Below are 14,243 nucleotides of genomic sequence, written 5' to 3'. Positions count from 1 at the left end.
TTGATTTGAAAAAATTGTACCTGATTTTTAACTGCTTGATATCGAATTGTAAAAACCAAATCTTCAGTGTTCTTAATTCTAATAGGTTTTTTAGTTGCAAAAAGTAGCGAAATATTTAGATTAATAACAAAAGGTAATAACAATAACTTTGATAAAATAATGTAGGTACGATGGAATATGGATTCTTGTACACCATTCAACATTAACTTAGTTATACTTTTACGCATATGTATATGTTTCAAAAAAAAAAAAAAAACAGGCTCCAAAATTATGAGTATTAATAACTCCAAATTTGATATGACAAATTTATTTTTTATCGCGGTGTGTATTTTTGTAAATACATGCACTCGATAAGTTTTCGATAACATTTTTCGATTTTTAGGGTAGTTTTGGTGTTTTGGATATACCTAAATTTAGATTAGTTTGTACTTTAAAGATGTCAAACATAAAAATTACCATGATTTATTTTTATAATCGGGAAAAACAAACAAAACATTAAGAAAAAATGGGAATTTTTACGCAAAACTAATTTTTAACAAAATCAGTATAGTTTTTTTGATGTAACACGAAAACAAATAATTGTAGATACTTAATATTTAAATTACCGTTTTTTATTTACGATAACATTTTATAAATATTTCGACTATTTTTTAACTATATTTAAAGACGAGCAATTTTACATTTTTTATTTTATTTTTTTTAAATATCGATTAAAAAATTATTTGCTGTATAGAGATGCTTGAAAATGTATTGTAAAGCTTTTCATAAGTTGTTAATTTCTCAATCAAAAAATATCAAAGATCACAATATTCTTTATAAACGTTTAAAGTTAAAGTTTTAACAAAATTTATAAAAGTCGCGAAAATTAATAAATTGTTTTATAGTTAGAAGTTCAGAAAGAATTTTACTTTTATACTTGAGATTTAAAAATTTATTACAAAGGTCTCTAATAGTTTTTTAACCTATATATAAAATAAACCAAAAAATTTACCGCAAAGCCATATCAAATTTGGTATTCATCTGTAAAATAATTATTTATACTCAAACAACTTTTGATATTTTATTGTAGGCATTAAAAAATAATAATATAAAGTTACCTACTTGAAATTTTCACTAATTTTCATTGTACGATTAAAATTTTTAATTTGTTTACTTCTTTTAAAATTATTTATAGCCTTATAGATATTTTCATATTTTTTTTTTTTTAGTTTTTTTCTCTTAAATAAAAAATTATTAGCTGGGTCAAAATTCTTGAAAATTAAATACAAGATTCCACAAAATTAATATAATTAATATTATAATATATATGCATAATTTTTTGTTTTTATTTGAAGTTAAAACTTTAACGAAGTTCGTTAAAATCGCAAATTTTTTTTAGTTAAAAATTCATATTTTTTTTTGCTTTTAAGTTTTGAAGGTTTTTCAATAGTACATACTCAAAATATAAAACCTAAAAAATGTTTAAAGACAATTATTTTTTATAGAGATTTTAAGTTCCACTTTAGACGAAACTGTTTATTTAAATGATAAATAACAATATTTTAATTATTTTGTTGTAACTTAAAAACATTATTCGCGCGAACTTACATTTTTATGTATTTTATATATTATTATGAATTTTACTATAGGTTGATACTAGGTTCGTAATAACATTTCTGATTTATTTTAAAATATTATTTATGTACGGAAAGATGTTATAAATGCAATGTTATATAAGTTGATATTATATACTTTAAATGTATATTATTATAGTAATTAAAATTTAATAAATATTTAAATAATAATATAACAAATGCAATAATTTCGGCAAAAATTATATCAACTTACTATAATACTAAAATTAAAATTAACGGCTTAATAGCTGAGTATATTAAAAAAAACATGTGCACTTGGACACTTGATGATACAGACCGTTTTTGCTTGAAATCGTTTTTTGTAATTTCGTATATAATTATTTATCATTGAATTAAAATCTGTACTCACTGATTACCTACTTTTTTTTTTTACGTCGTTAATGAAAACATGTAAAGCTTCATAAAAAGCATGAAAACTTAGTATAAGATTTCTTATAAGAAGTTTTTATTGTAATTAAACATTTTAAAAATAAGCGCATAAAACATAGGTACTGTAGAGCGGTTAACTATACTTGATTACGATTTCATTAATTTTATAAAATAAAATTCATTCTATTGTTTTTATATCTGGACTAATTTGTATTGTACAATCGTACAATTAATCGAAATAAAGCCATATAATTTTTTATATTGTATTATAATTTAAAAATATTCGTATTATATAAAATCTGTAGCTTTAATAATAAACTTATGTAGCCTATGAAATAATAATCAAACCTATACCTAGGTTTTATTTAATAAATTCATACTGTGATTTAAAAATTAATTATTAGTATTTAGTAGATATGGTTCCATAAATTGTATACTCTTTTACTCTCGAACTGTAATGCATAAATTAATATTTTATATAATATGTATAATATTTATAAAATAATTATGACCACTTTTAGGTTTTAAATATGAGTACACTATAAAGGTCAATCAATAAATAAGTAATTTACCATGTATGACAAAATGTAATCAAGTTTCATGCATTTCGAATTTTTTATTCTTAACATTAATTATTTTATTTATAATAATGATAGTATTATATTATAGTCAAATTAGTCATCTATTGATTGGTCTACCTATTTGTTTGCCTGGTAATAATACAATTTAAAATAGCTGTTTATATATGTTTTTTACAATTCACTAGTCTACGCCCTACGGTCTACGTAAAAAGAGGTATGACTTAAAGCGAGTAATGACTGAATATAATGTATAAATGCATAGAAACTATTCTTTTATAATATCGTATTGTTGTACAAACTACTATAGTCTATAACTACAAAGTAAAGCGAACGAAAAACATTAATATGCGTAACGAAATAATAATAATATGCAGACGTTTATTGCGACCCTCGTGACATTTAAGAAAATTATTCCAAATAAGTACCTAATCATTTCGAATATTTAATGTGAATGAAACCATACAACACGATTATAAATTGTATATGCTAACGGTAAATTTGAGTTACTTATATTTGAACGATACCTAGCTAGTACATACTATACCTATACTATGTTTTAAACATTTTTAATACAGTGAAAGCGGAGCACTGCAGGAGATTTGGTGTATTGTAACTTATATTTCCTATATTTTTATTGCCTTAATGGGTACTAAAACATTACATAGTTAGTAATTATATATACATTCACATTACAACGTACGATAGTGTGTTATGCATCATCTAATCATCACATTGTACCCGAGGCATATAAAGAGAGGTGAGAGATGGTTAGTTTTTAAATAGAAAAACTATGGGGCGGAGCTTTGCCACTATGCTTTAGTATTATAATAAAACCATTTAATCGTGAAACATTTTACAGAATCGTGTAGCATAAATATAAAATACAACAAAAACATACCTTTAAAATGGTTATACGTACCTATGTATAAAAAAAAAATCATAAAAATCTTATTTTAAATTCTTATTTTATTGGAATTGAAGCAAATTAATGGCGAAAGTTTCTGTATACACTCACCAGTGTACGGCTGGTCGGTATATAGTATAAAGTATAGAATATATATCGTATTATGATCATTGATCAGAGGTAAGCAATAATTATTCATTGATTAGTTGTAATTTGTAACTAAACGCGGTAAGACTTTATCCTAAGTTATAAGTTGTAATTAAAATTTACGTATTAGGCAATATTATACGCATTACATTATGTTGATACGAAGTATGGATAACAGTAACACACGGGCAATGGGATATGCTTACACCAATAATACAAATCATCATACCTATTATAAAATGAACTACAATGTTTACAATTTATAATACTGATATTTATATTAGTAAACGTATAGTATTACCAATAATAGTAAAAAATTAAAATAAAGAAAAATAAGTACCTAAACAGTGATTTGTGACGTTTGTGTACATTTTTAAAATTTAAAATGTCATACAATAATTGTGTTTTTTATCAATAATAATAAAGTAAGACATTATAATCCTAACCAAAAGCCATCTACAAATATTTACACTGATATGTACATCAAAGTGTATGAAATAACCCAACTAACACGCATGACCAAATGAATCTGTTCTAATGTGTTCTAACATTAAATAAAAAGACAATATAGTTAGATTTAAATTTTAAAATGTCTATTTTTAATTTATATCACAAACAAAAACAAAATATTTTTAAAATTATACTTTATTCATCATGTCAAAAAATTATTAATTATATTATATTTTCATATAAATATTTGGTGAAAAAGTCTACAGTTATTCATTTTTGAATTATTACAAAATAACAAAAACGATTTAGTCGAAAACTAAGAAATGTTGAAGAGTAAATAGAATAAAAATAAGAATGTTTTGACAAGAAAGATTGATAAAAAGAAAGTTAAAGATACAAGTGTAGTACATTTTTGTCACTCAAGCGTCTCAAGCTATTTGGATTCATCGATTTTTGATAAATAATAATCATGGTCCAAATATACAATAATATAACCATTCAATATTTCAATGATACAGGTTAACAGAAAAAGTAATAGAAAATTATAAAGACATTTAACAGTTTAGCATATATCTAGCAGTTAATGAAAGACTCAGTAAAGAGACACAAACATTTTTTAAAAATTTTTATTTATTATTTATATTTATTGTGTTTCTAGCTAACTACCAAAGTTTAAAATGTTCTATACTTAATTACAAAAACAAATATATTTGACCTTCATTTTTACAGTTTATATAATATTTTTAAAGAAAACATATTATTTTTACTGGGTGTCTTTAAGTTTGCAACTTTGTAAGGTCCAGTACAACGTTATTCTTACTCATTAATATCTTGTTTATAAATTGTTATGTATCATATAATATAATCATCAATTAGATTACAAGTCAATGGTCTGACAATTGTTGCTTGTAAAAAAAACATATACCATATCTAATGAAGTATACTCTGTTAATATTTTGTCTATTCTTTTGTTTGTATCAAAAATAATTAAATACTAAATAATTAATTTATTACAATTATTATTACCTACTTATTGTACCTATGTGAATAATAATAATTAATAAATCAATAAATGATTTTAAATGATAATTTTTTGGTAAGAAATCAAAGTTTAAAATCTCTAGCATCAGTAGATACTGATAGCTAAATAGCCAACATTAAAAATTGCTTCTATTTATTATTTTATCAATGCACTGACTTGATTTTTTTTGCTGATTACAGTTTGTAACTGAAAATAAATAATTTTTATGAGATAGTTAGCTATCTATATAGGTAGGAGGTACTGGTTATAAGTAGCACTAATTTTAGGCAATGTTTTTTAATTATAAATCTCGATGTTGTCTATAAGTTGTGATAGAAATAAATTTATAATTTATCAATATTATTTTAGAATGATATTAAATTATATTTGCTATTGGTTTTCTACTCCCATATAGTGAAACTAAAAAGCATAAATATTTTAGCACATGAATTTATGTTCAATAAATAAAACAAAAATTAATGAAAAATTCAAATATCGTTATTAATCTATTTGTAAGTGCAATCAAAAATAGTTTAAAAAAATTGGAGCTCGTGTATGTGTAATAGAGTTGTTGTTGTATACATCTGTCAACACAATTATTTATTTCAAATGTCTCAAACTCACATAATTAAAGTTTCCCCATCTATTTATTGCTTCCATCTCACTACCACAACTCCGTAGTATATAGTAAACAAAATTTCATTCAAAACTTTCGTACCATTTAAATCCACTTATTTCTCATTTATCCACACATACTGCTCGATAACTTTCCACATTGACTCAAAAGACACCGGTGTCGTGATATCTTATTACATCTAAAATCAAATTCTGAAGGAATCTATCAATGGATAGTCTCTATCATCAAATTATAATTTGTTGTTATGTATTATGTACAATGTCATCATATTTACTTATTATGTTTTTGTAAATACAGATAGTAAGTCTTTTGATAGTAAAGTAAAAAAAAAAAAACTACACTTATATAATTCCATAAGATATGTAAGTTTATGCACTTCTCCTAGAAAAATGTAAAAATACATTTCAACATTTTTAACTTTAGTCTACATTATGAAAAGTATATATTTTTGATCGGCATCGTTCCAAGTAATATATTTAAAAATATGCATCTTATGCATTTAAATTCAGGCCTTGGTTATAAACTATAAACATATGAAGTAGGTATTGTAGATACTGATAGATCACCATGTTATAAACAATATAAAAGTACTACAGTACTACTGTAAATTAATTGATTAAAAAATAAATGAGAATATTTTTTAGCTTTAACTCCATATAGTTTTGAATATTATTGAGGAACTAATATTTACTGTCTTTATAAATTTAATTATCAACGATTTAATAAATTTTAATTAGAAAACTTAACTTTTCACTTTTTCTATAACATGAAAATACTATACTTCTTACACACAATTTTTGTTTCTTATTAGTGATAAGATACCTTCAGTTTTAATTTCTATCAATTTTAGGTTTAGCTTACTATTGAATTTATATTTTCTATATTATATTTATTTGTTTTGTGTACCAATTTATTTGAAAGATACATACTATTTGCTGCACAAGAAAAATGGCCATACATAGTTTATTTCTGAAACCATAACATATTTTTATGTAGTCTCAGATAATTTTTTTTTATAAATATACAATCCTTTGGTGTTCTTATCTAACAAAAATATCCAGTACCCTAAATATAACAATATAAAAATATTATTAATTAAATTAAATTGGTATAGTGATGATAAAATCAAGAACTACAGGTTAGAAATTATATTCTTTTTATTTTATTAAATGTAAATAATTTATTTTTATAAAAACCCTTGAAGGTAATATAAATAGTTTGCATACAAATTATAAATATAATTTTAAAAATATGGATTAATAGTTTTTTTTTTAACACACAAGACATATGCAATTAATATTATAATTAAGATATAACAAATTAACTTGACAATAATAACCGTTAACTATGAATTACAAGCAACATATTAAACACGTTTTGTACTATAAAATACATCTTGTGTTTATTTTTACTTAATAAATTATTTAGTAAAAATTACTGTTGAAATTTCTTAAATAATGAAATTATATAATATTTTTTATTTAAAATTTCCAACTTGAATTTTACTGATTAAATTTTGTATTAAAATAATATGATTTTTATTATAACTAAATATATTGATACAGGTTAATAATGACTTATAAATTAAATCTAGTCACTACAATATTTGGTAGTAAATGTATTCAAACTTCATAATATATAAGAAAACTATAAATGCTTTATTCTAACGGTAAATAAATATTAAAAATATATAATTAAACCTTTGTTGGTTATTAGTATTTTTGATGACAAACAGGGATAAATTTATTAAATCAATTTTGATTTAAAAATTTAAGTGGCATGTGACATTTTAACTTATAAATTTGTAGTACTGATAAATATGGCTGACTTTGGTATATAAAATAAACTTACAATAGTAAGATCAAAGATTGTCTAAAATAAAAATAAACAATATTATAGGACAATAAAAGAATTTAGTTTTTAATTTGATTTTGGTAAACAACATTTTTGAAAATAGTAAATACAATACTTAAAGACTATTGAAGCATTTACCAAAAAAAAAAAAACAAATAATAAAAAATATTTTCATAATATATTAAACACATCCATTTTATACGTTAGATATGCATACATTTATAATATGTGACATTAATATAAATGTACTTAATACAATTCGATTAACAATTTCTTATAATATATTTATCTTTAGTTGAGAAAGTTAATAATAATTATACAAATTAAAAATAAGTTTAAAAAGACTAAGGTATATATAAATACATATATATATATATATATATATATGAGTGGGAAAATGTGAATTTGTGTACAATCCAATAGATATAAATTAAACTGATAACAAATAATACCTATAAATAAAGAATGTTACGAAACTTATTATAATTTAAGAAAGAAAAAATAGCACATATCATAAAATAATATAGAATTAAAAGATTCCATCCAACAATATTTTTCTGAAAATAAAAATAAATAAATAAATAAATAAGCTGATATTATTAATAAATATTTATAATAAATAACTAATTACCTTAACATTGCATACAAGATTTATCTTTTTCCACGTTTGTATTGGTTTCACACTGAAGGATTTTCTGCTGCACTCCAGAATCAGCAGCATTTAAATCAAGTCTGTAATTTAGAATATAATATATAAATACAATTTTTATTTTAAATAGTAATACATTATAAATAACATTTTAAATGTTGAGCGGAGAAATGAATGTATTGGTATGTAAAAAAATAATATTTTTAAAAATTTGATGCATAATAATTATTATTTTTAGTTTACAAGTGTAGATTATATTTTTTTTCAAAATTTTTAAATGATTTTAATAACTATTTAGTATAATAGGTATTATACATGATCAATTTACACTATTTTTTTTTTAATGTTCTCTATCTATATAACTATGTTATAAAAATATTCACAGCCTTCAAAGAAAGAGACCAAGAATAATATATCATTATATAACACATAATTCATGATAAATGAATTATTAAAGGTTCGAATGATTTTTAATTCACTAAAAAGTGTTGTATTAGATTTAAATAATCTTGTATAACATACCTTCCATCTTGAATGCATTCATAAATTATCTGAGCAGTTTTAAGGAAAGCATCTTCAACATACTCTCCACTAAATATTAAAAAAATAATCAATCGATAATCACACAAAAAATAACAAAAGTGCTATTATTTAACATATATTATTACGTTTTGGCACTTGCTTCTAAAAACATTAATCCATTTTCATCAGCAAATTGCTTAGCTTCTTCATAGGACACATCTCGATTACTTTCCATATCCAACTTGTTCCCAATCAAATAAATCACCTAAACAATAAATTAGATCAATATTACTCTATGAAACATATTTTATTATTTAAATGAAATTAAACAAATAATAGTCAGATGCACACATTATAAATTTACAGTATGTGTTAGTATTATTTCTGTTTATTAATATTGATTAATGCAAATTATTAGTTAAACAACATATTTATAAATATACACATAACTTAACTAGTTCAAACTATTAAGAATATTTTAATAAAGTGACAAAGATTTTTTTATTTAAGCTTAAATAAAATTAAGCACTATATTTATAATACTTATTTTATAATATAAGAGGTATAGACTATATTTTGTTAAAAATATATTGTAACTAAAAATTATTGTACATAAAATTATTAAAATATTTTGGTTTTTTATTGTAGCTATAGACATTTGATATTTTTTTTAAATATTTTCACATCATGTAAAATAGTGCATTTTAGTTAACGAGTCAAAAGCTGAAAATTTAATTCAATTTTTTCTATCATATTTTTACTAAAATTAAAATAAAATTTCAGCTTAAAACCACAATAATTTTTTTTTATGATTACTTGAAGTTTAAATTTTTACGACATTGGTTAGACAAACATGTAATAACAATTTCACCAAAAATGTTAATTGTAGAAACTTAAAACATTGTATCCTTATTCAAATAAGGAATACATTTTTATACATAATGACATTTTCAAAATATTTACTTATTTAAATATTAATAAGCATTTCAAATTTTTAAATTGTTTGGTAAGAATGTTTGTTATTTCTCAAAATCCTGAGAATTTAATGTATGGTTCCTCTAATATATAATAAAATTACTTTTTTAACATAAATAAATTATAAAGAATTCTAAGAATAAATGATGACATACCATTTTTGCTCAAAATTATTCCTTTTTATGTTGTTGTGATAATTCATTATTGAATTCAAATTTAACATGTTTATTACAGTGACCAACTTAATGATGAGGTGCAACTAAAATATTCTATACGGTAGAGCAACTTCCCAAATTTTCTTAATTAGATTTCATTAGATTAAGTAAAATTAAAGAAGGCTTTTTTTATTTAGAATTTTAATCTGTCAGCATTTTGTTATATGAGACAATATTATTTTATGTTATTTACGTTTTATGAACAAGAAAGTAATTTAAAAAAAAAAAAAAATATATTTTAAAACTGTTATTTCTATCTATAAGTTAATTTATTTCTTGTTCTTTAAGTGTTAAGATTAAATTTTAATAAAACCTAGTCTTTCGTGATCCAATTTTATTGTATCTAATATCTATACATATTAATAAATAAATGGTATTACAATTAATAACTAGTAAAGCAAGCCACTTTAAATACAAATAAAATAACATTTTAAAATCAGTTAAATTATTGATTGCCTGTATTTTATTTCAATTAATATCATTACCTTGGTATTTCTCATATTGGCAATGTGAAATTAATATTTAGTTGTATTGTGTATTGTATAAATTAAAAACATAATTATATCTGTAATAAAATAATAACATTTTGGTAGACTCAACAGTTAGATATTTTTGTGGTATGTTAAGATAAAAAAATATACAAATTTGTATCATTCTTATCAGCTTATCTGTATTTTGCATTAGTTCAAATATTTAGTGAAACTGATCAATTAATTTTTTAATTCTCATAAAAATTAAATTATTAAGTCACAGTATTTTTTAGGATAATTGGATATTAGTTTTTAAACCAATAATGTTTTACATTTTTCATGATAAATTACCATCTTAATTTTTAACTTATTAAAAGGATGCTACACCCGCATGTATTATCAATGTATTACAAATATAAAACATAACAAAAACTATATTGCGTAGGAAAGAACCGAGAAAGCTACAGTCAAAACACAGAAACTAAGAAACAACATTTTCATGATATAAAAAGGAGAACTTTTGTCGTGAAATATCATTTTTAATTTTTTGATATCAGAAGTACTTTTTTGTACAAATGATTATTAAAAAAATAAAAGTAATATTTTACAGATAACATTTCAACTATATTAAATACCTATTAGTTTGGAGTCTTAACTATCACTATAGCCCGTGTGGTTCTATCCCACACAAAACAGTTTTTTGCTATGTTTTATATTTGTAAGATGGAGACTATACAGTCTGTACAGCGAGTATAGCCTCAAACAATGCCGTAAAAACCGGGTGTGCAGAAAATGTACTGCACATGGGCCACAGGCCATATTGTGGGGCCTCAAAAAAATGTATAATACAGTCACATAGAGCCTCAAGATTTTGATTTGCACACAGGCCTCGAGTAGTCTAGTTACGGCACTGGCCGCAAAATATGAGTTATTATAAACACAGCTAATCTTAATTTTGAAGATATCTAAGCAGAGGTTCCTAATCTATTTGAAAAATAACTCATTAAATAAATCATTGAATAGTTACAAAAAAAAAAAAAAAATACATTTGAATGACTCGGGCTATTTAAGTGGATTACTCTCAATGAATACGATTTTTTTTATAAAAGCTATGTGATATAATATCAGTATAAACATAGAAAAACCAACATCAATGTTTAAAATTGTTTTTGGTTTATTACCTGTAACATAAATCTATTCGCACCAAATAAAACTGTTGATTTGAAAAGCAATTAATTGAAAACTATTTTCAATTTTACCTGATAGGTAGTATTAAATATCTTTATTAACTGAAGTGGTTATTAATTTCCTACCTTCAAAATTTCCTGAAATAGTGCCAATGAGTAATTTTAAATTGAAATAATTATTAAAAAACAGCAATTATAATTGGTACTGTTATGCTTTAAAAATTAAGTTATGTTAATATTATTTGGTACGAATATTTTAATAACTAAAAAATCATATTGAATTGTAAAAACTTACAGTTCCTGGATTTGTAAGATTGCGAGTATCAGATAACCAACTACTCAAATGGTTATAAGAAGAACGTCTGGTTATGTCGTATACCATCAATGCGCCAGCTGCTCCACGATAGTACGATCTAAACAACATAGACATTATTATTATAGTACAAAGGTGTATTTGTATAACGTCTGAACCTCGTCACTGCTCGGAAACGTTCTTGTCCAGCCGTGTCCCAGATTTGAAGCTTAATTTTTTTTCCAGACACTTCAATGATTCTTGTTCCGAATTCTACACCAATTGTGTGCGGGCAATCGGCAGTGACTGGACATGTAGATAAATAATTATAAGTAAATACCTCGACAATTGCTTAGAACTATTCCGTTTTTGCTGTGAAATTGACACTTACACTTTTGTTCGGTGAACTGGTGCAGTAAACACGATTTACCGACACCCATGTCTCCGACTATGATATACTTGAATATATATGAATACTGTGAAGAAGACATCTTGGACGCGACAACGCTTTTCGAGTTCTGCAACAGATCATCAACAAACCGATCAAACATACATACGACGAGGGGGAGTGGCAACGAAGAAGTGCACGCGAACACCGAGCAGCTTTCGGCGGTTGATGGGCGGGGGGTGAACGGTGGTGTCGTTCGAAAAGTCACTTACGTAGTTACATTTACGCGCCCGAACAACGACGGCGACGCGTTTTCCGCACGTCCAGATGGATACGCCACAACGGGGGTAGTCGCATAGGGCGGACCGACGAACGAGTTATCGAGTTAAACGGCAAACGGACAAAGGCGATGGAGCAGATGTTTTGTTTCTCAGTGCGTAACAAGTCGATCGGGCTGCGGAGGCAGATAAAATATGCTAATACCTACCGTCTGTTCTTGGACTACGTCGATACCGGAAGGAACACGTACGCGATCGTTCCGTGTGAGACAAGGCGTCTCACTGTGTCATTTATATTACAAACAATATTGTTATGTTTCGTACGATGCGCTAGAAACGAAATCAAAAAACGAACGAACAAGTCGACGGCGATGGATCCATAGGTGGATTATGGTGGAAAACAATATTATTGCGAAGTCGACGATTACGACCGTCTCCTCGTTATCGTGTGGCCCGAGGCAGATCGTAAATAAAAATTTTCTAATCTACAGTAGTATAGGTATACGCGACTTAAGTTGTAGTATTACCTACGGTATCCGTACTTTTATGATATATTTATTATATTATTATTATATGTCGATTGTTGTTGTTGTTGTTGTTGTTGTCGTCGTCGTCGAATTCTCGGCCACGCACTTCTATTTCCCGTATGCGGCTACGCTATCACACGCCTCGGTCGGCTGATATTTTTTGTTATTTTGATTCCCGACGTTATATATCGTGATATTATTATGTGATGTAACTACAATACGTACGGTGGAAACGACGCAGCAGCAATGCTCACTGCAGCAGTTGCGAATATTGTATCGGAATCGGGATTACTTGATAAGAACGGCGGCGTAGTAAGTCGTACACCCGTACGATCCGGACGGCGAGCGCGTAGAATGATCGACTGATGACGCGACGGCGGCCGCCCGCTTCCCCCCTCCTCCCCATCCACACGACCATGCCCACCGCCGCGCTCGCCAGACGTGATCGCTGCGACGCTGCGGCGTCGGTCGTCGGTAATCGTATCCGCTCGTCGCCCGTAATAATTATTATTATTATTATATTATTGTCTGTTGGTATTATTATTATATATTATTATATATTGTTATTGATTTTTATTACATTGTTTGTGCGATTGGTAAAATAATTAAACACGATAACGAGCTTCACGCCTGACCTGCGATACCTATGTACAGGAATTTTTACGATTGTTCCGAGACATTAGTGGTGGTTAATGGTTATAGTATTTTAGTGCCGTTAGTGGTTACCCAAATAATATTTGGTCGTCGCCGGACGAGACCACCAAGCGCTGACACACCAGGGGCCTGCAGCTACAGCTATGGACGACGTCACGGCGTGTACAAAATATTTTATCGGAGGAGAAAATGTCAGTCATTCGGCCGAGCTTTGATAAAAAGCTCTCTCCTCTACTAGTGGTTCTGGAGCCGATACTGACCCCCGCGGGGATATGTCTACCGTTCCTACCGTCTCATGACATAATACAGTCCTGTTATTCATGTATTATCAACAATTTTAACATTGTGACTAGTGCTGTGAAAAATATTATAAAACCATATTATAGAATGCATTTGAGATCACAAAAATATATTGAAAACATAGTTAATATGTTTCATAGTTTTGCACAAGCTATAGGTATGTTAAAAACGAAGACATTATATTTATTC

The 14,243-nt window shown here is 25.7% G+C and overlaps 1 protein-coding gene across 5 annotated transcripts; it reads right to left on the bottom strand.

Moving 5' to 3' along the window:
* Positions 1–8,228: 8,228 nt before the first annotated feature.
* On the bottom strand, positions 8,229–13,461 carry LOC113555876 (ras-related protein Rab-14). Of its 5 annotated transcripts, none has more exons than XM_026960464.1 (7): positions 13,326–13,461; positions 12,299–12,425; positions 12,087–12,213; positions 11,911–12,028; positions 8,915–9,033; positions 8,769–8,837; positions 8,229–8,329 (listed from the first exon to the last, which is right to left on the bottom strand). In XM_026960464.1, exons 2-7 carry the CDS (start codon positions 12,396–12,398, stop codon positions 8,230–8,232), a joined length of 633 nt encoding a protein of 210 aa, XP_026816265.1. In that variant the 5' UTR covers positions 12,399–12,425; positions 13,326–13,461; the 3' UTR covers position 8,229. The 5 variants fall into 5 exon arrangements, with proteins under 5 accessions (XP_026816265.1, XP_026816264.1, XP_026816267.1 ...); XM_026960463.1 differs by having other exon boundaries at positions 13,101–13,433; XM_026960466.1 differs by having other exon boundaries at positions 13,116–13,433.
* Positions 13,462–14,243: the final 782 nt, after the last annotated feature.

The sequence above is a fragment of the Rhopalosiphum maidis genome, chromosome 3 (genome assembly GCF_003676215.2).
Source record: "Rhopalosiphum maidis isolate BTI-1 chromosome 3, ASM367621v3, whole genome shotgun sequence".
Lineage (NCBI taxonomy): Eukaryota > Metazoa > Arthropoda > Insecta > Hemiptera > Aphididae > Rhopalosiphum > Rhopalosiphum maidis.
The sequence above is the reverse complement of the archived record's forward strand: the minus strand, read 5'-3'. Positions and strand labels throughout refer to the sequence as shown.

Coding starts and splice junctions, on each gene's coding strand:
- LOC113555876 (XM_026960464.1), bottom strand. CDS start 12,398: ATGTCTTCTTCACAGTATTCATATATATTCAAGTATATCATAGTCGGA. Junction 12,214..12,298: donor CCAGTTCACCGAACAAAAGT/GTAAGTGTCAAT, acceptor CTACATGTCCAG/TCACTGCCGATTGCCCGCAC. Junction 8,330..8,768: donor GAATGCATTCAAGATGGAAG/GTATGTTATACA, acceptor TCTAAATTACAG/ACTTGATTTAAATGCTGCTG.